The 26,007-nt window shown below is 39.5% G+C and overlaps 1 protein-coding gene across 1 annotated transcript in view; it reads left to right on the plus strand.

The window, feature by feature from the left end:
- GPC4 (glypican 4) overlaps positions 1-26,007 on the plus strand; it is a 107,344-nt gene that overhangs the window by 66,394 nt on the left and 14,943 nt on the right. The window contains exons 2-3 of the mRNA XM_065915765.1: positions 5,672-5,830; positions 19,367-19,758. Coding sequence (XP_065771837.1) covers positions 5,672-5,830; positions 19,367-19,758 — 551 coding nt within the window. The remainder of the gene's footprint in view (positions 1-5,671; positions 5,831-19,366; positions 19,759-26,007) is intronic.

The following is a 26,007-nucleotide window of genomic DNA, read 5'->3' on the forward strand; positions in this document are numbered from 1 at the left end:
CAAAGGGCTCAGCCTCCAGTGGGCAAGTGACTTTCCCTCAAGCTTACAGTGAATCAAGTAGGGCTGAGACTCAAACCCATATTTCCAACTCCCTGTATCAGTCTTCTTATCCCCAGACTACCATTAGACCTGCAGAATGAAAGACTCAGATAGTATCAAGTATTTGGAAGTTTTAAAAATTCACTTCTTTAAAACTGCTTGTCAGGAGCTAAGTTTTCGTAAGCCTCACCAAGGAGGTGAAAGAATTAAACATTGAGAAATATAAAACATTAATAAAGGAAATTGAAGATGATTCAAAGAATTGGAAAGATATTCCATGCTCTTGGATTGAAAAAATTAATGTTGTTAAACTGGTCAAAAAGCGATCTGTAGATTTAATGCAATTACTATCAAATTACCCATGAAATTTTTCATAGAACTAGAACAAATAATCTTAAAATTTATATGGAAGCACAAAAGATTCAGAATTGCCAGTGGAATTCTGAGAAAAATGCACAAAGTAGGAGGCATAACCCTTTCAGACTTCAGACAATTATACAAAGCTACACCTATCAAAACAGTGTGGTATTGGCACAAAAACAGACATCTAGATCAGTGGAACAGAATAGAGAGCCCAGAAATGAACCTACACACTTAAGAGACAATTAATCTTCAACAAAGGAGGCAAGAATATACAATGAGGAAAAGATTTTCTTCAAGTGGTGTTGGGAAAGTTGGTCAGTACATGTAAATCAGTGAAGCTAGAATACACTCTTACAACATACACAAAAATGACAAGATACCATAAAACTCCTATAAGAAAATATAGGCAAAAGATTGTCATAAATTGTACCTTTGTTAGGTCACTCTACCAAGGCAATAGAAATAAAGAAAAAATAAACAAATGGTACCTAATCAAATTTACAAGCTTTTGCACAGGAAAAGAAACCATAAACAAAACACAAAGACAACCTACAGACTGGGATGTAGTATTTGCAAATGATGCAACTTACAGGGGCCAAATTTTCAAAATATACAAATAGCTCCCACAATTAAATAACAAAATCCCCAAACAACCAATTTTTTTTTAAAGAAAGGACACAATACCTAAATAGACATTTCTTCAAAGAATACATACAGATGGCCAATAGGCACATGAAAAGATAGTCCACATTGCTAATTATTGGGTAAATGCAAATCAAAATTACAATGAGGTGTCACCCCACACAAGTCAGAATGGCCATCATCAAAAAATCTACGAACAGTAAATGCTGGAGAGGGTGTGGAGAAAAGGGAACCCTCCTACACTGTTACTGGGAATGCAAATTGTTACAGCTACTATGGAGAATAGTATGAGGGTCCCTCAAAAAACCTAAAAAAAAAAAAACAAAAACAAGCTACCATATGACCCAGCACACCTACTCCTGGGCATATATTCAGAAAAGATAAAAACTCCTAAAAAGATACATGCACCCCAATGTTTATTGCAGCATTATTTACAATAGCCAAGACATGGAAGCAAAGTGAGTATCAATAGACTTGGTTTAAGAAGTTGTGGTATTTATATATAATGAAATATTACTCAGCCATTAAAAAGAGTGAAGCAATGCCATTAGCCACAAATGGACCTAGAGATTAACACTTAGCCAGAAAGAGAAAGATAAATACCATATGATGTCACTTATATGTGGAATCTTAATACAGTGCAAATGAACATATCTATGAAACAAAAAGAGACACAGATGGAGAACCAACTTGTATTCAAGGGGGAAGGAAGGACTGGGAATTTGGGATTAGCAGATGTGAACTATTATATGTAAGATTGGATAAACAAGGTTGTTCCCTATATAGCACAGGGAACTATATTCAGTGTCCTGTGATAAATTATAATGGAAAAGAATATACATGTATATATATGTGTGTGTGTGTGTGTGTGTATAACTGAGTCACTTTGTTCAATAGCAAAAATTAAATACAACATTGTAAATTAACCATACTTCAATAAAATTAATAAAGCAAAAACCCAGAAACAAACAAAAAGCTGAGTTTTCTCCAAATTCCTTTCTGCTTGAAAGATTTTTGCAAAATCAGAATCTCTTACATTGGCAGTTTTTCTAAGTACTTTCCAGTCGGTTCTTCTCAAATGCCCCTCACTGCAGTGCTCACCCTTAGGGTGCAGTTTGTATATTTGTTATTAACCAAAGGCATTTGGTTTGCGTTTTGAGGAAAATCAGTTGGGCATCAGAGAATGTCTGCCTTCCAAATTGTGCTGGCGCAGGCAAGCCTGAGTTTTCTGCATTGTGTCCCATACACTGGCTGCTGTTTCCTCCATTTAGAACTCTGGCAGAGTAATCCTGAATAGACTTTATTTTGTCTCCTACAGGTACAGAAAGCTGATACCCTGGTAGTAATTACAAGTATTCCTGTATAACCATCTCCCTCCAAATGTGTGAGAATCTGAGAGACATTTTCTTGACTTCTAGTTGGAGTTCAAAATGAAATTACAGTTAGAAGTAGTTAGGTTTATAGTAAATAGGCTGGGAACCTAACCACCATTTTTAACATTTTCTATAGGTAGGTGGGTTATGAATAATTAGAAGTAAATGGACGTTAGCTGCACCTCCTCTGTACATCAGAGCCAGCTTTAGTGGGAGGAGTAAATGAAATAAAATGAGAAAGCCCAGTTTTGCAGATTGCCTGCCACAGATCCGTGTTAAAGGATGGACTGGATTCCTCATTTTCAATGCCTGCTTCTTTAACCATTGATTTGAAGTGCTGCAGGAAAAAAAAAAAAGAGCCAATCCACACTCAGCAGGATTGAGTAGTAATTTATTGTGATTGTCTTTGTTCAGCTTTGAAAAACGAAGGCATTGATATTAGGACTAAGGAGAAATTACATCGAGCTGGTGTGATTGAAAAAAGTTTGGCTCTTTCGAGTGATTTTTTTGTTTTTAATGCCGCAGAGTTAGGCTTTAAAAGCACGCTTCATTGACTCTCATCCAAACCTCTGAGGACAAGGCTAAGGGACCTTTTTTCTTTTGAGGGCCACTGACCCACAAAGAAAAAAACCTAATCAAGGGCCATGTACAAAAAGCAACTTAATTTAGGTGCTTCCTTAGAAATCCATAAAGCCTTCAATACACCTGCTTTTGAACTTAAGAACAGGGAACTCTCAACAAGTATAACAAATACAAAAAGTCCTTCAGTTTCTCATTATGTGCTGTTAAAAGAGGTGGAGTGGGTTAAGAGAGAATAAGATGAGAAGAGTGAAAAGGGGTGAAAGGCAGACAGAAGAGGTAAGGGACCAGAAGAAGGCTATGAAGAGCACAGCCAGCGTCCCAGAAGCAGGAGGTTGAGTTAGGGACGTAGAGGAGGTAAATGATGGCTGTAGATCATAGCCCTGTTTACTTGAACTATTGGATGGACTAAGACTCCCAAGTCTTCTGTGGCTCTAATGCTTCAGGCTTTGAATCTAGAATTCTTCAGAAAGGGCGTGTGTCAGAAGCTCCTCTCATGATCTCACCCCCTCTCCCACATTGGATCCTGATGTCCCTGTGCCCTACTCTTTCAGCCTAAAGACCAAATTGGAACATCCTTCTTAAATGAGAAGTACATAGGATCACCAAGTTTAGAGGAGATCTCCAGAAAAAAAAAAAGGCATTTCTCATTCAGACCCAGCATTTTAGAAGCAATCTCCAACAAAGTGGAATGTCTTTCCATCGATACATATGGCCTGGCTTTGAATCATAGAAATCATTTTTGGGTGTTAAAGTAGAACTATTTATGTTTTAAAAATCCAATGAGTTGCTTGAGTTCTTACCAGTATGCAGAACTGTAATTTCTTCTTCAGATGCACCAAGAATTGTCCCTTTTCCTCCCTTGGAACTTCTCATCAGTCAAAACTGGTTATGGCACCAAATCCCTAGTAGCCCAAGTATGGTTTGGGATTTAATTCACAAGTGTGTCTTGGACAGGGCTTCTGGCAAGAATGTCACATTACATTTTCAAGTAACACCTTTTAGAAATGCAGACAGATTACGTGGTGTATTCAAGGCTCAAATGAGCAGAAGTGGCTCTGTGATGATTTGTAGCCTGTGAAAATCTTAAAAAGTAGCTGCTCTCTTATTATAATTCATTTATGTAGCTTTGTACATCCTAAGTTCTCATTGTATTTCAGTTCATTTTCTATGTGGGGTGTGAGTGTGATGTGGATTTTTTTAAACACAGTTACAAGTACTCTAACTTGTACTTGCTGTAGTAGTTGGGGACCTTTGCATTATTTTTTGTGTGAAGATTGTGTTGCGGGGGGGATCCTCCACCCTAAAACCAGGAGACAACTGGGTATCTCTTTGCTAATTAGATGTCTCAGTACCAAAGACCTGCTGTGAACTTGTTAAGCCAGTGAGGAGGCAGTTTTGTTTTTGGTTGTAACAAGGTGTTTCCAGAAAACTGGACTTCTTCCACTAATGAGATCTAAGATGTTCAGCAACCTCACAGCTCTAAACTCTTTCACATCCTTCCTTAGCCCCCATCCCCACCCCAAAGGTTTCAAAATGGCAAAAGAAGCATTTTGTAGTTTCTGGATGAGGAAGTTATTTGAAGATTGTTTCCCTTCTCCTCTTCTTTAAATAGCCCTTTAATGCTGCAAACCCGTTTTTGTCTGGCAGTAACACTCTCCCTACTTTTTAATTGCCAGGAAGGAAGAATGATCAGGAATATATCTGATTATGTAATTATTTGCATCTGTGCAGTTGACAACACTAGTGTTAGTCAAATAAATTGCCAATACCATGTTATCTGAAGTCTGCCCCTGCCACAAGGCTACTTTGCTATCTGTCCGAGGTGAAGACTTATTTCCTCTAAGCACCCGCAGCCAAGAAGCAGCAGTGGTCGGCTCCTGGCCCAGTTCATGTCCACGATTAGTGTTGTTACACAGATTTTACTCTTCGTTCCTCATCCCTTGTTTTATTATTCACACTTAACCATTGAAAGGTTCATATGTCTTCAGTATCCCCCTTCCTGAGTTCCTGAGACCTTAGGGCTTTTCAGAACCCTTTTGTCTATCATGGAACATTAACTGCAACAACAGGAGGAACAGTGAAAATAAATCCTTGTAAACCAGTAGAAAATTATACAAGGGTACCCATACCACACAATTAATATTGGCATAACTAATGTGATGGTACCTGGTAGGATTATTTTTGAGTGGCACCGTATCTGTCAGTCATTATAAGGGAAAGGCATGGTCTGTTCGAAGGGTAAATTTTGGTCTGTGACAGAGGAACAAGGCAGGAAGTGAAGTTTGGGGTTTATTAAAAAGAAGCTTTCTAGACTCTCATGTCCAAACCACAAACAGAATGCTGTTGGTGTAGGGGAGGCAGATGGTTTGTGCATTGAGCTGCTATGGAGTGAATGTGTCTTGGACATTTTCCTTGACTCTTCAAGCTACCTGAAGATTACATTTATTGAAAGCCATTAGTCTGTATTTGGATGAATGAGTGACTACACCACACACAGTCATAAGGTCAATCTTCTGGTGTCTTAATACCTGTAACAAGAAAATCTTGACATCTGGGCTTTTGCAGGAATATCACAGACAGAGATGAAGCCAAGCATGTGCACCTAAATCAGCCTCTTCCCTCTTGAACTTGATTTATGTTGGAGATTGATTGTCCTACATTTTCTCTTCCAGGTGATCATTTGAAAATCTGTCTCCAGGGTTATACCTGCTGCTCTCAAGAGATGGAGGAGAAGTACAGCCTACAAAGTAAGGAGGATTTCAAAAGTGTGGTCAGCGAACAGTGCAATCATTTACAAGCTGTATTTGCCTCCCGCTACAAGAAGTTTGATGGTATGTATTGGAACTTTGGTCTTAGTAAGTGTAGTCATTTACTTATTTATTTATAGCCATGTTGCTTGTAGGATCTTATTTCCCTTACCAGGACATTGAACCTGGACCACGGCAGTGAAGTACTGTGTCCTAACCACTGGATGGCCAGGGAACTCCCTTGAATTCACTTTATACCTTTTTGTCAAGCTACATCCATGAGCTGCCAGTGAAATTTGTACAGTTGGTTCTCCCTGAGCGCCCTTCTTCTCTCAGTGCTCATTTTCTCTCAAGATGCTCTCTTTCCTGGATCCCAGGGGCAAGTGAGCCTTACAGTTTTAGTGCTAGAATCCTTCCAGATACACTCGGATCTGTATGGTATGGTAGCCATTATGGAAATATGGTCACAAGAAGCCAAGGAAGAGATTAAAGTAGTTTAAATGCTTTCATTTATTTTCTTGGGTGAACACACAATAGTGTTGTTGACGCAAGTCACTTAAAAAAAAGCTTTCTAATAAAAAACAGGCATCTGAAAACTTAGCCAAAATAACCATAGATATTCTGCAGATGCTGGACTTCAAATTTAATTTCAAAATGGCTCCCCCAAAGCCAAGCCTGTAGAAGACAGGATTAAAGCTCAGCTCTCGAGTGTCCATGCAGCGGCGACCCAGAGGTAGCTCTTGGGCTCTAGTCTTAAATATACTGGGCTCCATCCAGGGCCTCATTTTAGCTGGAACTTCAGTGGTTCAGATGGTAAAGAATCTGCCTGCAGTGCAGGAGACCTGGGTTTGATCCCTGGGTCGGGAAATCCCCTGGAGTAGGACATGGCAACCCACTCCAGTGCTCTTGTCTGGAGAATCCCCATAGACAGAGGAGCCGGGTGGGCTGTAGTCCATGGGGTCGCAAAGAGCTGGACATGACTGAGTGACTCACACTTTAAATTTCACACTTGGTCTATCTATGTGACACTTGATCTTAGCCAAGGCCAAGAAGCAATGGTCTATCCACGTCAAAGCCACGAACAAACCCATTTCAGTCCCCTGTGCCAAATAGGGATTCTCAGATGCACACTTCATCTTTTCAGAGTGAAGAAATAGCCAATCCGAGTTAGATGAGAGTGACTTAAACATACCTGAAGCAATGTAATAGATAACAGACTTTTCAAAACTAGACTTACATGGTCCCAAACACCTCAGGATTCCTTTTTCTGGTGCTGTTCACTCAGTCTGAAGATTGTTGTGAAGTAGACTTAATTTTAATAGAAATGATTTCCTTTGTGCCTGTTGTAAAGGCCATTCTAATTACATAGTACCTTTGAAGCATGCTTTTCCTGACATTCTGTGTGATGAAGAAGTACAAGGCAAATTTTCAAGATGTGAAATGTCTTTGAGCATTTCTGCAAAGGGCTCATTACCATGGTGAGAAGTGGGACTAAATTAGATTTGATCTAGCTGATAAGGCAGTCCCCAGTTAAAGAACAGGTTGTATTTCAAATGTTGGCTTTGAGATTCGTTACCTGAAACTGATAACTGATTTAATAAGTGTTAGTAGGTTCCAAGGCTACATGACAAATGCATAATTAAACTGTAATATAGGTGAACTAAATTTTTCTATGCACCAATTTTTGTGCCCACTTTCCCCAACACTTTGTATGAGGAATTATGCTTAGTCTGTATCTCCTTTGCCTAAATAGATGGAAATAATTTATATATTTCTGTATCCTGTTGACACCACGTGAAGATGAGTGTTACTGGCAAAAGACATTATTAGACCACCTGTGTCTCCTGGTCACTAAATTTATCAGTATGATCATTGAAAAGAATGGTATTCTCTTGACTATGGCATTTCCCATTCAAGACAATAACTGAGAAAAAACTTAGGAAGATAGTCAGACAGTCATTTTTCAAAACATGAGATGCTAGTAATTAAAAATTACCACTTGGGGGTTTACTAATGGGACTTAAAAGGGAAAATTCCAGCTCTTTAGAAGTGGCTAGCCTGTTTGTCGGAGAAGGTGATGGCATCCCACTCCAGTACCTTGCCTGGAAAATCCCATGGATGGAGGAGCCTGGTAGGCTGCAGTCCATGGGGTCGCTTAGAGTCGGACACAACTGAGCGACTTCACCGTCACTTTTCACTTTCATGCATTGGAGAAGGAAATGGCAACCCACTCCAGTGTTCTTGCCTGGAGAACCCCAGGGACGGCGGGGCCTGGTGGGCTGTAGTCCATGGGGTTGCACAGAGTCAGACACGACTGAAGCGACTTAGCAGCAGCCTGTTTGTAGCCTGCTGGAGTGGAGATGAGGCTGTTAACTTCCAAGGTCACCACCTCCAGATCACCGCATTTCTTATTAGACATGTGTCCTGGTGTGGAGCACAGACATTTAGTGATTTCTCTTACTGATGGGCCTGCTGGCTTTGCTATTCTTTCCTCCACATTCCGCATGATTTTATAGCATTATTCGTATGACTCCAGTGTGTAGTTTTTAAAAAGCCATGCAAAGAAATTTATCAGTGTTAGCATATGTTTTTTTAAAAAGTAGAGAAAAACAGTTTCTCTTGCCCATCCCTACCAGCCTTCATCTTCAATATATGTGTTTAACACTGTTTCTTTGTCAGTTTCAAAACTGGCCATGAAAAATGATTATGAAACTCCAGCTTGTTTCTTCTGACTTCACATTAGACTATGGCATAGACAATAAAGGTAGGTGACATAGATTTAAATTATTTTGAAGGTGTAGTAGCTAAAATGTGTTTGACCTGCAGATCAGAACAGAGCTTGGATATTTTGCTTCCCCTCCCCCCCAAGTTAGGTCTTCTGAGACAGTTAACTGCTTCTATATGGTAAAAGTTGATTGGTAGCCAAGAAACCATAATCTTGTGGTGGGTGCTGCATTTACTGATTGATTTTTAAGGTTGGCAATTATGACCTGCCAGTACTCCACAAGGCCTAAGATGATGTTGAGTGAAGTTGTACAGGGGTGATTTGGTCACCACCTTTGTAAAAGCCAAACCAAGGGTTATTGATGTGAATGGAAGGCAGGAAGTTGAGCAGAGTAACAAGATGGCGACTGGAAAGACAAAATGGGGCAGCAAGGTGGCACAAAGAAGGCTAGTGATAAGTACTGAGACAATAGTGAAGGACACATGGGAACAGGGGAGGTCAGACTACTTCAAAGAAGCATCTTTGGTCATCTCCAAGCTTACAGTTTAAATTCAAAGTGGCTATCCTGAGCTCAGGCAACTTCCTCTATCATCAAAACCTCAGTCATGTTTATGAGATACCATGTTTTTCTAAAGCAGGAACAAGTATTTTTTCTAAAATTTCAAATAAAAACCAGGTTTTTTGAGGCTTTTCAGGAATTCACCCTTTTTAACCAGAAAGCATCCCATTATCATACTGCCTCAGTGAGCTCTAGGCAGAGTCTGAGCACCAGCTCTGGCGTTTTGGAATCAGTTAGTCCCCTTATCTCTAAGGTCCATTGTTCTACACCTCTAATTTTCTATCCTTTGCACCTGTACAGTGCATAAACCAGTTTTTAAGTTGTAAACTCTACTCTACCCATGTGTGTTTTGAGACCTGACTGAAGTACAGAACTTCCTTAGGCATCAGTTCCCCCACCCACACCCCCTTTCTCAGATACCCCATATATTAAACCAATACCTCTGAGTTTAGGACTCATCTTTGTATTCTCCTATACTTTAATCTACTCTTTGACTTAGAATGTTCAATACCAGAAATCTACTATCCTGGGCTAGAGACATGGAGCCAGACAGAGTTAGCTGCTCCCCCTCTTGGTCAATTCTGGGAATTTTTCTTTCTTTCTTTCTTTTTTTTTTTTTTTTTGAAGTATAGAACTGCTAATTAACATAGCTGAATCAGTTGTCTCATAAATATGCTAATCAGATACTTCGTTCAGGGGGCTTTGAAAGAATTGCTTGGCAAAAGGAATAGAAATAATAGAAGTAGGGCATAATCCGTGTTTGGGGACCACAACATAAAGACCCGCCCCCAAATGTCACATTTTGTGAGGCTAGTTGTTTTTAAAAGAATCAGAGCTAAATCAAACAACCCAAATAGATTAAGAAGATTAGAGCTGCCATGTTAAATGTATTTTCAAATGACATAGTAAAAATGATGGTAACAACCACAAAGATAGATTCTTGCTTACAGACTCCCCAAATCAAATTATTTGTAGGTTGTTTTGCAGGTTCAAAAAGACTTTTTAAGGAAATTGCAATGTTGTCTGATGGTAATCCCTTGGGGAAACTGCTTTCATTTGCCATTGTGGGAGCAAATGTAGCAACTTTGGGCAGGAGGTGGAGCCTACCGAGTTATCAGCCTGGTTCTGCTGTGAACCCACTGTGACCTGGGGCAATTAACTGGTCTCAGTTTTCCCATCCATAAAATGAAGGGGTTGAGTTGGATGCTCTGTAAAGACCCTTTCAATTCTACAAATTCTGTGAATCTTCTAAACATGTGACCAGACCAGCTGCTTCAGTGAAAGGTCTTACAAGATGTTAATTAGGCGTCTGCATGGTCCCCTCTATTTTCCTCCTATCATTTCTTAACCCTCCGCTACTTTCACCAGGTCTTTGAAAACCCTCTCATGGGCCTGAAGCTTGTTAACTCGAATAATAGTAGAAATGTTCTGAATTAGCTTAAAACGCACATAAAAGAAATAATTGTCTCTCCCATCTATCTGAAGAGTGCTTCATGTCCTGCTTTTGTGAAATGATAGAAAACAAGAGGGCTGGAGAGTTTAAGTGAAGGGTGGCCACTCTTCAGATTGAGCCAAATTTGTGTTTTAATCACTGACTAAAAATTTTCCATGGTTCATCCTGGCCATTACTTCATTAGGCCAATAGGCAAAGCAGTGTGGAGATTCAGCGAGTTGAAGGCATTCGAATTCACGTGCCTATGAAAAACAAATATATAGCCAACTAAACTTCATGGCCATTAGCTAAGCTGAAATTTCTGAAATTTTCCTGACCCCTGACCATAAGTATTTTTCAACTGCATAGTTCTCTTACTCTCCTTTGCAAGGCCATACCAACTTACTAAAGACTTCCTGGATCTTTAGTTTAAGTCTTAGATATCCTTAAGATAGATGTGTCATAGAAATGTGTAACATACCCAAACCATAGTGTTGTTTTTAAACCTTACCTCGGGTTTCATTCATCAAGATGTCTTTTTTAAACTTGTTGCTTCTTAAAACTTATATTAAAGTACAGCAGGCAAGATGAGTAGCCACAAAAAGTACAGAAAAAGACATGAGGCCTCTGGCCTTCCTGCAAAGGCAGTGTTCCTTTCAGATCATACTGTGCTTGGAAAGCACCCCTACTCTGTGTTTTCCAATTGTGTTTTCTTTCTTTGGTTTTTTCCCTCCATGCAAGAGAGACTAAAACGCTGGGTATTTTTCCTAATTCTTTGATGATCTCTCTGTGAAACGTGACTAGAACGAGCCACTACCAGTTTACTGTAATCAAATCAAGAGCTCAGACAAAACACACACGTTTCTGTATTGACAAAGGTTTTCTGCCTTTTGAGCTGTTATCTCAGGTGTGACCAATTGTGACTGTGGTGTTGGCTCTCTCATTGAAAATGCCTGTGCAGCTTTCAGAGCGCCCCCGAGCACTCCCTCTTTGGATCTCTGCTATTAGCTGTGGTTTCAGCAAGAAGCAGCTGATCTGTTTGGAGGCAAGTAAATACACAGAAGAGCTTGAGCCAAACTGCTTTTATCTGTTTTTGTTGGTTCATTGTGCTTTGAGCCTGGGAGTTGAGAACCTTGTTGATCATCTCTGCTCGCTCTTTTTTTCCATGCGTCTGTCTGTCCTGGCAAAGAAAAGGGCTTATTTGATCTAGCAGTTATTCTGATTGACTGAGAATTCCCAAGCCATTCAGGCCTTTCTTGTTCATTGTCCTGGCTCATCTCTCTCTCTCTCTCTCTCTCTCTCTCTCTCTCTCTCTCTCTCTCTCTCTCTCTCTCTCTCTCACTCTCATAATAAAGGGGACTCAAGCAGGGAGTGCTACATGGGCACACCTTTTCTGTAGGTCACTTTGGCAGTGTGTCCAACGTATCACATAGGTTCATTCATACCCTTTGATTCAATAATTCTGCTTCTAGGTATTGATCACAAGGAAAGAAAAATCTGCATACAGCTTTATGTACAGGAATGTTGTACATACATTAATTCCTGTACATACATTAATTACTGAAAAATAGGAAATCAGTCTAAATGTCCCATAGTGATTACATTATGATTTGCCCATATAGTGTCATAGTATGCAGTTGCTAAAAATGATATTTCTGGAAGTATTTTAATCACATCGGAAGTGCTAACCATACAGTGTTACGTGAGAACAGGGTATAAATACAGTATGACTTCAACCGTGTGACAACACATTCCTTCATAGAAAAGACAGGAAAGAAATTCAATAAACCATTGTTCTCTCAATGGTGGGATTATGGGTAATTTTTATTTTCTTCATACCTTGCCATATTTTCCACATTGCTACAACTTCAAAGGAATAGTTTGTAGGAAAAAACATTATTTTTTAACAAAAAATGTAAGAACTGCTTTGGTGTTTTGCCACTTTTGGGTTATTTTCAGCATCATGATACTCATTGTAGACAATTAGGAAAAAGTAGAAAAAAATGCGTTGAAGCATTTAAGTTGGATGAATATGATAAGGGAAAAAGTCATTTTTGAAAGCATGAGGTGGATTACTTTTCTGATTATGTCACTGCAAAATTAGAATGAACAAAATTGAGAATCATTGAAAAGCATCATGCTGATTCCCCAATATCCCACTATCACCATTGTATACCTCATCTTTTTTTGGTCAGGTAGATAATGTATGTATGTAAATAGAAATCAGAATCATAACTGATTATGTTACTGTGCATCCTCATTTTTCATTTCAAATTAGATCATGAACAGATAGACCATATATGAGGCTTGTGTATAAGGTCATATCATATAATAGATAGACGTGGAGGTTAGTATATGGAGTACTTGAAACACTACTCCAGCCTCTTTCTTTTCTTTTCTTTCTTTTTTTTTTTTTGGTTGGAGGTTTCTTAAACCTGCCCCCATGGGCCCTTCTCAGCGAGAAGGGATACAGCTGTGCTAAGGTGACTTGGCTAGCTGGTGCTGGGAGGATCATTACTAGAAATGGAACAAGGTCCAGGGGAAGGGCTTACAGCTCTGAGCCTTGTGTCCTGGGCCAAGTTACCCCGGGGAGAGAGAAAGGAAAGGAGCTTTAGCATTCAACATGCATTAACTGCTGAAAGCAACCTTGGGAAGAAAGGGCTGCTCCTACTGTGGCTGGGTCCCCCAGCCCCTTTCATATGTTAACAGCCCCTAATAAGGGCCGCAGCTGGCAATGGCCTTGTCATCCTAGGAGAGGTCCATTGTTGGGCGATAGCTGATGAACATTAGTCAAGTACAAGTCCTTTTAGTGCACCATGCCCTCACTAGCAGGCACTCCTGAGGAGGGAGGTTATGCCAAGCTGGAGGACAGTGCCTGTTAAAAACTTAACATGGATTTGGCCAGAAAAGCAAGACAGAGGAGATAGTCAGAAGCCAAAGTTTCAGTTTGGTTTGGTCAGTAAAATGCTTGTTTAATCTGCCCCCCCCCCGCCTCCATTTGTAGATGCCTGTGTTAGCTGTTCTTCATCAAATACTTAAGATCTTGGGTGAAAGCATGGATAGCTATAATTCTCTGAGTTTTCTTAACTGTGAGAAGTATGATTTGTAGCATTTACCAGAAGGTTTCTTTCTCAGGAATTTTGTGGATGTGGTAACTTACTGTTTGCACACCACACCAGGGCTGTGAAATAAGGCCTTTACAGTAAAAAGGAAATTAATCCTTATATGTAAAAGGCAGCTTCCTAGTAACATAAATACAAGGGAGTAATTTATAGCACCAAGCAAATGGATTGAATAGAAAGGGCTCCCAGTCTCTTCAGGTCACGGGTTAATTCTAGAATGCATTCTAACTCATTAATCAATAGCCAGTCGATTGTTTATAAAGTAGTAACTAATGGCATTTAATAGCAGAACTGAAGGCCTTTTGACCCATTTCAAGAATTTTGAATGTTTATTTGATGCAAGACAAGTGGCAGTGGATAGAAGTTCCAAAAGCACACGATGTTCTTTTTGTAAAAGACAGGATATTTACATAGAAAACTTTTATATGGAAAAGTTTTGCCTTTTCACTCTGGTAGTTTTTCCCATCTTGAATGGGTACTACTGACAAGAAGAATAATCACGTTTAAAAAAAGGAATAATCACATGTTAAAGGTGGAAAATAGTCCCAGTCTCCCAGTCTCTTAGCTCAACCCTTGCACTGAGCTGCTTCTGGCAAAGAACATAGGTGAACTACATGGGGGTGGGGCATTGACCTACTGTTTCTGAATTCCTAATTTTCCTTTCCCTAACTCTTTGCCTTGATCTTTTTGTATTGGGTTAACCAAAAAATTTATTTAGTCTCTCCATACTGTCTTGCAGGAAAACCTGAATGACCTTTTTGGCCAACGCAATATATATGTGTGTGCTATATATGATATTCTGTTGTAATATCATGTGTAATCTCTTCCTTGGATTTCTCCATCCCGTGTTTTTCACTCAGGAGTTGCTCCACTCTTGTGGATGTCTGGTACATTTTACAGCATTGGAAGCTACAGCCATTAAGCATCTTTATCTTTGGCTAAATTGCTCCCAGTTTTATAAGGTCTTGAGTCTTAACTGTTCTCCAGCAGCTTTGGCTTAATTTATGTTCCCCCAAGATCGATAATATTTGACTCTGCCAAGAAAGATAAAAACCAGCCTTGAAAGTTTTTTTTAAATGATTGTAGATATAAAGAAACTCTAAAGGTGACAATATCATTTCATATATCACGAATGGTGTCCATTTATTGAGCAGCTATTATGTGCGAGGCATGATCCATAATGAGGGGAGCAGTGATAGTCCCATTTAATGGAGGAAGAAGCAACAGGCTCGCTGAGGTTTAGATCTTCTGTCCCATCAGGGTCACACAGCTCATAAATGAGAGGTCTCATGCCTTTCCCGCTGTGTGATGTTGCTTTAGATCCTGGCATGTTATACTGTTTATTTCCATTCCTGTGTTAAGTGGTCATTCATGAGCCCTAGGTGTAGCAGATGTTTGATCCTTAGAACATAAACCCTTAAGCCCCCAAACTGAAAATTGAAGGAGAAATAAACCCTGATCAGAGACGCCATATTTCTCAAATGCTTATAAACTGTCTCCTCTCTGACTCTTCTTTCAGACACCAATAGCATCACTTAAAACTGACTCCCTGAGCAGCATTTTTCATGAACATAAGCAGTTCCTACAAGGGAGATTGGATTTCCAATTAATTCAGCTTCTGATTGTGGTGGAACTCTGGTTGACACTGCCCCTGACTGGTTCTGTTTTAGCCACCAGCTGTCGTATAATTGACTTTAGGCATAATGTTTATGAAAGAATGATTGCTAGGTATCTCAGGCCCTCACGGTTTTTCTTCGGGAGTTAAGATCTGATTTGAATAATGGGGTAGAAAGTAGAGATGAGCTTTGCAACAATGAATGAAGTTGCTATTGATAGCTGGGGACTATGTCCTGAATGTCTAGTTTGTGTTTGGTACCCCACTGTAGAAGGAAATGTAGGAAGAAAGGGGGATGGAGATGTAAAGGAATCTACAAGAACATATGAGAGCTGCCCGTTAGGTAAGAGGAACAGATGCAAAAGCTTTCCTCCCCGCTTTTTTCCTTAGAGCAAATTGTTATGCTTTGATTGGTATTGTACCTAATTGGTATGGATTTTAGAATCTAAATTATATCTGCCATCCTTAAAAGATCTCTTTGAGACAAAAAACATAGGTGGAATAGTCCCATTTACCAGGCTGATAAGAACATGTCTGGGGCTTCCCAGGTGGTGTTAGTGATAAAGAAGCCGTCTGCCAATGCAGGAGACATAAGAGGTGCAGGTTCGATCCCTGGGTCAGGAAGATTCCCTGAAGGACACCGCAACCCACTCCAGTATTCTCGCCTGAAGAATCCCTTGGACAGAGGAACCTGGTGGGGCTCCTGCATGGGGTCGCAAAGAGTCAAGCACGACTAAAACGACTGAGCAAGAACATGTCTAAGGAAGGACCCCTGGTGGTCCAGTGACTAAGACTTCACACTAACAATCCTGCATTTGATCCCTGGACAGGGAACTCGATCCCACATGTTCCATCTAAAGAGCCGACATACCACAACTAAGACCAAACACGGCCAGATAAAAACTAAATATTTTTTTTTAAAAAAGAACACATCTAAGGAGAAATGAGGTTGAGTCTCTTGGATCACTTGACTTTTGTTCTGTTGACTTCATAGGTGAGAAATAGATGAATATTAAAAAAAAAACTTGCTATATGAAATGAAAGATTAAGGATTTTATAGATGTTTTAAAAATCTCTGGTGCCTCCATAAAACCATGTGCAGAAAGTAGCAGGATAGTAAAGGTGAATTGGATGGAGAAAATTCATCTTCCTAGAAATTTTTATTACAGTCTGCTTGGGCAGGAATGTTAAGATGCATGGCAAAACCATGTGCTTTGATTTGAGCACATAGCAACCACTTGGTACATACTTGTCAAATTGCATAGTTTGGAGAGATCAAATTATCAGATTTCTAACTCCTTATATCAGTGTTACAGTATTTCTATATATAATCCACTCAGCCTTTATATTTGCAAGTTATGGTCACACTAAAGAATCTTTTAAAATGTGAAGAAAAGGAAATCAATTTTCTGAATGGTTAAATGAATTAGAGCCTAATATGTATGTAGCACCAAACTAAACTCTGAAAAATATAAGCTAACATCACACACACATGCACATGCACACACACACACACACACAAAACCTTTCTAGACAGAATTTGAGTCCTGGGAAATAAAGTCCATTGTGGTATTAGCTAGAGAACATGCTGTGGTAAAATCAGATCCGTTCTCCATTGGATCATTGATCTTGTACCTCAGTGTAGCTATATAAATATATCTACACTGACCCGCAGGCTTTTGACACAAATGAGGAAGTCTTCAGAATGTTTTATTTTTACCATAAAATTTTCAGTGTCTTAGTGATTCTTTGACCTCGAACACTTTTAAGCCTAAAAAAATAAACTCTGGCCTTTCATAGTAGTATTCAGTTAAAACCAAGCTATCCATGCCATTCTGCCCCCACCTTTAAAAAGAGCATTCATTAGAAGTGTGAGTATTCACTAATAAAAAAAAAAATAAAAAGCAACGCACAACTAATAAAAAAAAAAAATAGAAATGTGAGTATTCAGAATTATTTAATGAGTCATGAGAGCACAAGTCAAATCATTCTCAACTTCCCATTTCTACAGTAAATGATGTGTGCCAATTTATGAGCAATATAGTAAAAATCCAGTATAGGGAAGGACCTATGCTTGTCTTTGCCATCCACTCTTTTGGATGGTTGAAATATTAGTAGCACTGGGTTGACACAAGTTTTCCATATCGATATCAGTGACAAGGCTTTATTTTTCCAGTATGTGAGAGCCAGCACCACTTGGCAAAGGATGCTAGTGACTCAAGGACGGTATGGCAAGTGGACCAGCTGACGTTTAATGTCTTTTCTCACCCCAACTTTCCCCAACTTTGAAGTCTAAGAAAAATGCTACCTCCATCCTGACTCTTAGTTTCGAGATACTTCCACATAAGGAAATTCACCCCTAACCACCTTCAAGAAGTGACCCCCAAGAATGCAACAAAAAAAGCGAAAACCCAATTTATTGGAAATGTATTTTCTTCTAATTAAAGCATTAACCCTTACCCTGAATGCTTCACATTCAGCACAGTTCCTGAGCTGGTGACTGCTAGTGCGAGGCAAAATGGGACAAGTTTCACTGAGACTCTTTTTTTTTTTAATTGATTTATTTTTTAATTGAAGGGTAATTGCTCTACAGAATTTTGTTGTTCTCTGTCAAACCTCAACATGAATCAGCCATATGTCCCCCACTTCTTGAACCCCCCTCCCATCTCCCTCCCCATCCCACCCCTCATTGAGAGTCTTGATTCTCAAACTGCAGGGTGTAGCAGAGTCCCAGATGGCTGCCCCCTTCCCCCCGGGGTTTCTGATGCAGTAGGTTTAAAGTGGGATCCAGGAACTTGTGACCCAGGGATGTCAATGCATGTCTATACTATGGGACCACAGTTGAGAACCATTTGGGATCTTGCCGAGAATGAGAGTCCTTCCCAGGTACCTGATAGCTGTTACTCTTTTCATATGGTTCCCCTAGCTCCTTCTGTACTTTATGTCCTTTCAGGGAGAGAATTTTGGTAAAAATGCCAGGCTGTACAGTATAATGGGGATTTCCCTTTACCTCACTGAAGAAAACCCAGGAAATAAAAGGTAAACAGTAGAGAAGGGTTTTGTAGCACTATTGAATTTTGATAAGCTCACTAATGTTCTTCTGGCTTTGAAGGAGTTGTCTTATTTTTCTTTCTGCTCCGCGTTCACTTGGAGGCAGCTTCTTTCTTGATGCAGTCCTTACATTTTGCTTTGGTATTTATTACATTTCCTGCTTATAAAAGTGATACCATGAGGTGTTTATTTTTATACCAGACATAGATTCTTTCAGAATGATTAATGTTGCAGAAGACTGTTAACTCCTCTTTTCAGTGAACTTCCTGAGAAAAGATTCAGGAGAAACTAATTTACTATTTGTATTTAAGAGATTAAGTCTTTAACATTTAGGCTGTGGGAGTGTGTGATGGCCAAAAAGTAAATCTGGGAAGGGGTATTCTTTTTTCCCTATTTATTTTCCTGTGTTACCTTATAAATATACCAGATCTGTGGTTGAATCTGTTATGCATTTCATTTCTGTCTTTCTGGACTGGAAAGAATCTCCTGGTGTTATTGTATGAATCCTTTAGGAACCCAAGGCCACCTTGGTTACCCCAGTTTATACTGATGTCACAGGGAATACCTGAGAACTTCTTTTCTTGCTCATGTGGAGTGTTTCATTATGTTTCTTGGCCTCAAGCATTTCCCAGGCAGTTTTCTTATATGTCATGTAGATGTAAGAAGGAGAAAGGCGGTTAAAATCATGTCTAAGTAAACAGCACATCTTGAAAACACCTGTCCTGGTGTCAGGTTACAATGAGGAGGCCTTATTCACTTCAGTTTAGATTCTTACAGTAAAAAGTTTAGGGAAACTTTACATGTTCATTTTTGTCCAGTTCTTTATTTACCTTGTGACTGAGAAAAGGAGGGAGGGAGGGAGACAGTTTTATATTGAGTCCTGAGAAATTATTGGTTTAAAGTTTCTTTTTTTATGTAAGTGTCTTTGTGACATAGGTTTCCTTTCATTGACAAACTATCAGAGATGCCAAATTCCCCCCAAAGAAATCCACCCTATATACAAGCATGTTTTCCAATTTAATATCAGGACTTTTTTTTTCAGTTTTCAGATTTATCTGAAAAGCACTCCCATTATTTAATTATTGAGAACCCTTTCCGTTTTGGTTTTGTGTCTAGAATTCTTCAAAGAACTACTTGAAAATGCGGAAAAGTCCCTGAATGACATGTTTGTGAAGACATACGGCCATTTGTACATGCAGAATTCTGAGCTTTTTAAAGATCTCTTCGAAGAGTTGAAGCGCTACTACGTGGCAGGGAATGTGAACCTGGAAGAAATGCTGAATGACTTCTGGGCCCGCCTCCTGGAGCGCATGTTTCGCCTGGTGAACTCCCAGTACCACTTCACAGACGAATATCTGGAGTGCGTGAGCAAGTACACAGAGCAGCTGAAGCCCTTTGGAGATGTCCCTCGGAAACTGAAGCTCCAGGTCACTCGTGCATTTGTGGCAGCCCGCACTTTTGCTCAGGGCTTAGCAGTTGCAAGAGATGTAGTGAGCAAAGTCTCAGTGGTAAGTACTATTTACATTCTATGTTATTGTTTTGTTTCATGTTAAAAAACAGTCCTCTTTTCTTTCTCTCCCCTACACTTTGTCCTGATACATGAGCATTGTATTGCTATAAACAATACAGTGATGAACATCTTCATATATTGTCATCATTCTTTTAATGGTTTCCTTGGTAGCCATTCTTAGAAATGTGCACTACATGCTCTTGACTTAATGGCTTTGCAGAATTATCAGGAAAGAGAATGAAATTGTAGTATGCAGGAAAGAACAGATGCAATGAACCATGTTTTCCTCATTTGTAAATTACAAGAATCAGATGAGACCAGTATTTTTCACATTGTTCTTTAGAGCCAGCTAAGTGGGTACCTCAGGGGCCTCCTTGACAGGAGACAAGGGAGATGCAGACTTAGTGGACAAGATTCTACATCTGTGCCTTTACCTCCTGGCTGCCCTAGGAAACCTTTGCTCTCAGTTTTATGTAGTAGGGTTTTTTGGTTGGTTGGGTTTTGTTTTTGGTTTGTTTTTTTTTTTTTTTGGCTGCACCAAGTGGAATCTTCATTCCCCAACCAGGGTTCAAATCCATGACCCCTGCAATTGGAAGCATGGAGGCTTAACCACTGGACCACCAGGAAAATCCCTGTAGTAGGATTTTGAGCAAAATTTCAAGGAGGGAAAAATTCTATGCCTCCTTCACCCACCGCCTCCCCACGGTGAAATTTGAAAACGTTTTGAAGGCCTTTCTGCCTCTACCTTTCTGTGACTCAGTGCCAGTGAAGACAGACTATTCCAGAGCAAAGTTATCTGTGTAGAACTGATCTTAGTGCTATTACCATTAGACCCTCAAAGGGTCATACCCAGACAACATGGGCAGACCAGGATTCATGCCCCCCCTGATTATAGAGGAAACTTAATTTAACAGAGTGAAGATAAAGAATTATATATTGTGAAAATTAGGTGCTTATCAGATGTTTTGTTTTAGCATTGCATGGTGTATTAATTGATTGGTTGCATTCATTTTTACAGTTGTGTGTGTTCACATTTCCCAGCCATAAAATAACAGGAAACAATTCTTTATAGCACATTGTTCACTTCTTTCCCTCCTGATATTTTCATCATAAATTGCAAAAAAAAAAAAAAAAAAAAGAAATGTTGGGGCATAGGAAAGTTGGGTTAGAGCAAGTAGGGAGATGATGGTTATAATTAAAGGAATAGCCTGGTTCCTGAAATTCTGCCCACCCCAGCACCCATTATTAATTTTGGAGATGCTCTTGTCAGAGCCCCTAAACAATGCATAGTGAATCCAGATCCAAGTTATTGACATCATAGTCCCCCTCACACATCTGCCCTCTTTCAGCAATTCCTTGCATTTATCCTAAGCTGAGTAGCCAGTAAGGCACTGCTGTGTGATTCTGAATGTCTGTGTGCATGTGCATGTGCGTGCCAGAGAGAAAAGCAAGGACTAGAAAACCCTTTGCAAGTGTTTTAAAGTGGTTTCTTTACATTAACCTCCCCCTTCTCTTTGAGTTTATTTCTGTGAAGAAGGACCAGGCTGACACAAGCCCGCTGTGGTGTTGGCCTCACTTGGCAAGGTTGGGACCCCTTAGAGAACTGAGATTCCAGAATCCCTAACTGGAGGAGGAAGGTGGCGGTCAGAACAAGGAAGCAGGTTAGAAGCTTGAGGGCTAGAAGGCTAGTCTTCGTCACGCCACCTCCCAGAGGAGAGAGAAATGAACATTTGCAGCTTCCCTGTGTTGCATTTGTCTTGACATAGTTTTCAGAATTAACTGTGGGCAATAAGTAAGACTGACCATTACCACCCCCTACTTACATATGCAGTAAACAGTATGTGACCCAAAAGGAAATAATCACAATTTCCAATGTTGCTTTTGATATGAATTTTTTTTAAGCAAGAAAGAAATTTCTGTGTACCTTAGTTTTGAAAAGTTGTTTAAGAAAGTTGCTTTTCAAATATGACCCTAGATTTTTTTCAGAATTGATCCCTATTCTGTATTCTCATGTCTGCCTGAGAGATATTTGCATTATTTTGTGAGGATGCAGTGAATACAAGCTGTAAAGCTCAATTTACTTTGAGTAAAACATTATTTGCCAATTGTTTAGTGGAAAATACTGTTATGACTTAAAACATTTCTTATTAAAATATAGTTTATTTCCAATGTTAGTTTCTCATGTACAACCAAGTGATTCAGTTATATATATATACACACACATACACATATTTTTCATATTCTTTTCCATTATGATTTATCCCAGGATTTGAATATGGTTCCTTGTGCTATACAGTAAGATCTTGTTGTTTATCTATTATATATAGTAGTGTGTATCTGTTAATCCTAAACTCTTAATTTCTCCCTCCCCCATTCCCTTTTCCCTTTGCTAAGCATAATTTTGTTTTCTATGAGTCTGTTTCTGTTTTATAAATATGTTCATTTGCATCATCTTTTAGATTCTACGTATAGATACTACCATATGGTATTTGTCTTACTGTCTGACATACTTTACTTAACATGACACTCTCTAGCTCCATCCATGTTGCTGCAAATGGCATTATTTCATTCTTTTTTATAACAGAATAGTATTCCATTGAACAGGTACCACATGTTCTTTATCGATTTGTCTGTTGATGGGCATTTAGGTTGCTGCCATGTCATGGCTATTGTAAATGATACTGCTATGAACATTGGAGTGCCTGTATTTTTTCAAATTAAGAGTTTTTGCCATAAATAAGCCAAGGAATGAGATTGCAAGATCATGTGGTAACTGTTTTTGGTTTTGTAAGGAGCCTCCATATGGGGCTTCCCTGATAGCTCAGTTGGGAAAGAATCCGCCTGCAGTGCAGGAGACCTGGGTTCAATTCCTGAGTTGGGAAGATTTCCTGGAGAAGGGAACGGCTACCCACCCCAGTATTCTGGCCTGGAGAATTCCATGGACTCTCTAGTCCGTGGAGTTTTAAAGAGTCGGACACAACTGAGCGACTTTCACTTTCACTTTCCATATGGTTCTTCATAGTGGCTGTACCAATTTACACTCGCACCAGCAATGTAATGGGGTTCCTTTTTCTCCACGTCCTCTCCAGCATTTATTATTTGTAGACTTTTTAATGATGGCCAATCTGACTGGACTGAGGTGGTACCTTATTATAGTTTTGATTTGCATTTCTCTCAACAATTATTGAAGGTGAGCATCTTTTCGTGTGCTTATTGGCCATCTGTGTGTCTTGCTTAGAGAAATGTGATTATTCTAAATGTTATGCTTATAATTAGAAACCTTAAAAAATAATATTTTGCTTCACTACTGAGCATCTTCTCAACCTAAGGACTGACTTGAAATCAAACTCTTCAACTAGGTTGAGTTGTATCTAAATTATGTAATAATAAGACACTCAAGTATGAAATCAGTTTCTAAAACTGCCAAAACACAAATTATGTAAAAATCTATCATCTATGTAATGTTTCTTTTTAGAAGGTTGTAATTTCATTACATTTGTTTTTGGACTATGACTACCAGTTCAACAGAGATTTTAATTTAAGGTGTAGTGTGTATTTAAAATGGAAGATGTTGAAGAAACTACATTTGATAATAAAATAAGTAAGCTCTAACAGTTTGGGGACTCAGGGAATATTTTTTCATATAGATTCCCACCCCTGCCAACTGTTAGCCAATTGTACTTTACAGGTGGACTAGAACAACCCAAGAAGTAAATATTTCCTTCTTTTAATATCCAGTAGAATTAATTACCTTTTTAAAGAGACCCACCTCACCCATTTCATCTAACAAGAGGTTTGTAAAGTCAAATATGAAGACCATTGCGGTCTTGGGGCTAGTTATTGCTTACTTAACTCAGAGATGTTCCCACTTTCTCTTCATGAACATATGCCCTGCTTTTCCAGTTTTCTTGAGCAACAAAAGGGTTGCGGTTACGTGTTGAGCAATGATTTGATTGTCACTAAGCCTTTTAAAGGTCATTAGCACCAGCAGGCTTAACTGACGGCAAGAGAAGTCACTTCTTAAAGTATACTTGCCTTGCTTCAGTTTTTCTGGGCACAGACATCCAGAGATTTCAGCTTACTCCATTGAGCTTTGCAATTCAAACTGCAGAAAAGTTCCTTTAATTAGGAACAGATGGTTCAAGAATACCCCGGTGCTCCACATCTTTGTATTACTTATTCCGTCTTTACTTGTCATGGTTCATGATACATTTCTTATTTACCTGCTTGCAACAGCAGTTTTGCCTGGAAGGATGAAGTCTGTTGTGGTCTTTCAAAAATGCACAAGTGGTTACATGCACCATGAAAATCAATAGCTCCTATGCCAAAGAGAGTTGCATTCTCATGGTTTCAATTAACACTGACATAATGGGGCTATGTCTACACCCCCACCCCAAACCACGGGGACTATAATTAGAAATCAGTGCCTTAGCATTGTGATGTCTAAATTACTATCCTGCCTTGAAAATGAGATCCATTGATCCCTCTTCATTTCTGTCGATTTGCAATGCACCAACACCTACAAGAGTACTATACAAACTATTTTTCCATTTTCCCAAATTGTTATAAATGTCTGTTTTTAAAATGAGCAATACAAAAGAGCTTTTAAGCGTACATATATATTGAGCCCTTAAGATTCTTTTTCAGTCACAGTCTTAAAGACTAGAATTGCAAAGAGGAAGGAGGGATGTATATATATTCTCTACACTATAATAAATACAGAGGTAGAGATGAGGAAGGTAGGGGTATGGGAAATGTCACAGAGTGAAGATTCTCAAAATGGTAATAGAGTCTTTTACAAGGGGGAAATACAAGGATACTTCAATTTAATCACTAAGTTGTGTCTGACTCTTTGTGACCCCATGGACTATAGCCTGCCAGGCTCCTCTGTCCATGGGATTCTCCAGGCAAGATTCCTGGAGTGGGTTGCCATTTCCTTCTCCAGGGAATCTTCCAGACCCCGGAATTGAACCTGCATCTCCTGCCTGGCAGGCGGATTCTTTAACCACTGAGCCACCTAGGAAGCCCCTTGACTTATCATTAACAAGTCTAACTAAAAGCACAACAACACTTATTTTCAAGCATTTCTGTAGTTGCAGTTTTACCTACCATGTGGCCTAAATACTCTTGAATGGATTCTAGCTTATTTCATGCTTTTTGTTACATCTTTGAAATTCTACTATTAGGGAAATAGGAGCATCTTCACCTTCTTTCTTTGCACGTGTGTGTATTGAATCCAAAACTAGTTGGGAAATTGTTGAATAAACCCTTCACATCTCACAGCGTGTTTGGGTTCCCCATCTTTTTCTTTAACCATAATTTGGAAAACGATTTCCTGTTATTTTTATTTGGTGCTTATGTTACCAAGCAACAGATAAAAATCTAGACCCTTTCTGTTTGTTCAGTACTATTGGCAGCACAGGGGAAAAAATGTTGTAGTGAATGTATGTTAGGAACTGGAAGAAACTAGGAGGAAATGTGTTTTTAACTTGAGTGCCGCATGTTGACTGCCATCACTGTGTAATGTGGCTGAAGGCTCGTTCTGAATTACTGAAATGAAATCCAGGCTGGGTGAAGAGCTCAGCTCCAGCATTTCTCTTTTTTCAAGCGGCTTGCAGTAGTTTTTAATGTGGTATTTTGAAAATGCAGGTTATTTAGTAGAAAGTCCTGATCTATATTAAGAGAATCTTTGCAGAGAAAAGGACATTTCTGCAAAAAGCTTTTTATAGCAGAAATGGCGTGCAGATGTCATGTTAAATATATATTCTGAGGAAGGTAGGAACGAGTATTGTCAAGAGTCTTTACTAAGTTAAAGAGTCTTTACTAGTTAAAAAGGGAAATGAGGATCCCCCTGCCCCACCCTGATGGACTTTTACCATAAAACAAACTAGCAGCTAAGATCTAAATGCTTGTTTATCTTACCATTTAGAAACACCTTAGTCTTGAGGGGCTTCCCTGGTAGCTCTGTTGATAAAGAATCCACCTGCAATGCAGGAGACCCTGGTTTGATTCCTGGGTTGGGAAGATCTCCTGGAGAAGGGGTGGGCCACCCACTCCCATATCCCTGGGCTTCCCTGGTGGCTCAGACAGTCAAGAATCTGCCTGCAGTGTGGGAGACCCGGGTTTGATCCCCTGGGGGAGGATATGACACCCCACTCCAGTATTCTTGCCTAGAGAATCCTCATGGACAGAGGAGCCTGGTGGGCTACAGTCCATGGGGTCACAAAGAGTCAGACATGACTGAGCA

Source organism: Muntiacus reevesi, chromosome X (genome assembly GCF_963930625.1).
Source record: "Muntiacus reevesi chromosome X, mMunRee1.1, whole genome shotgun sequence".
In the NCBI taxonomy this organism is placed as follows: Eukaryota; Metazoa; Chordata; class Mammalia; order Artiodactyla; family Cervidae; genus Muntiacus; species Muntiacus reevesi.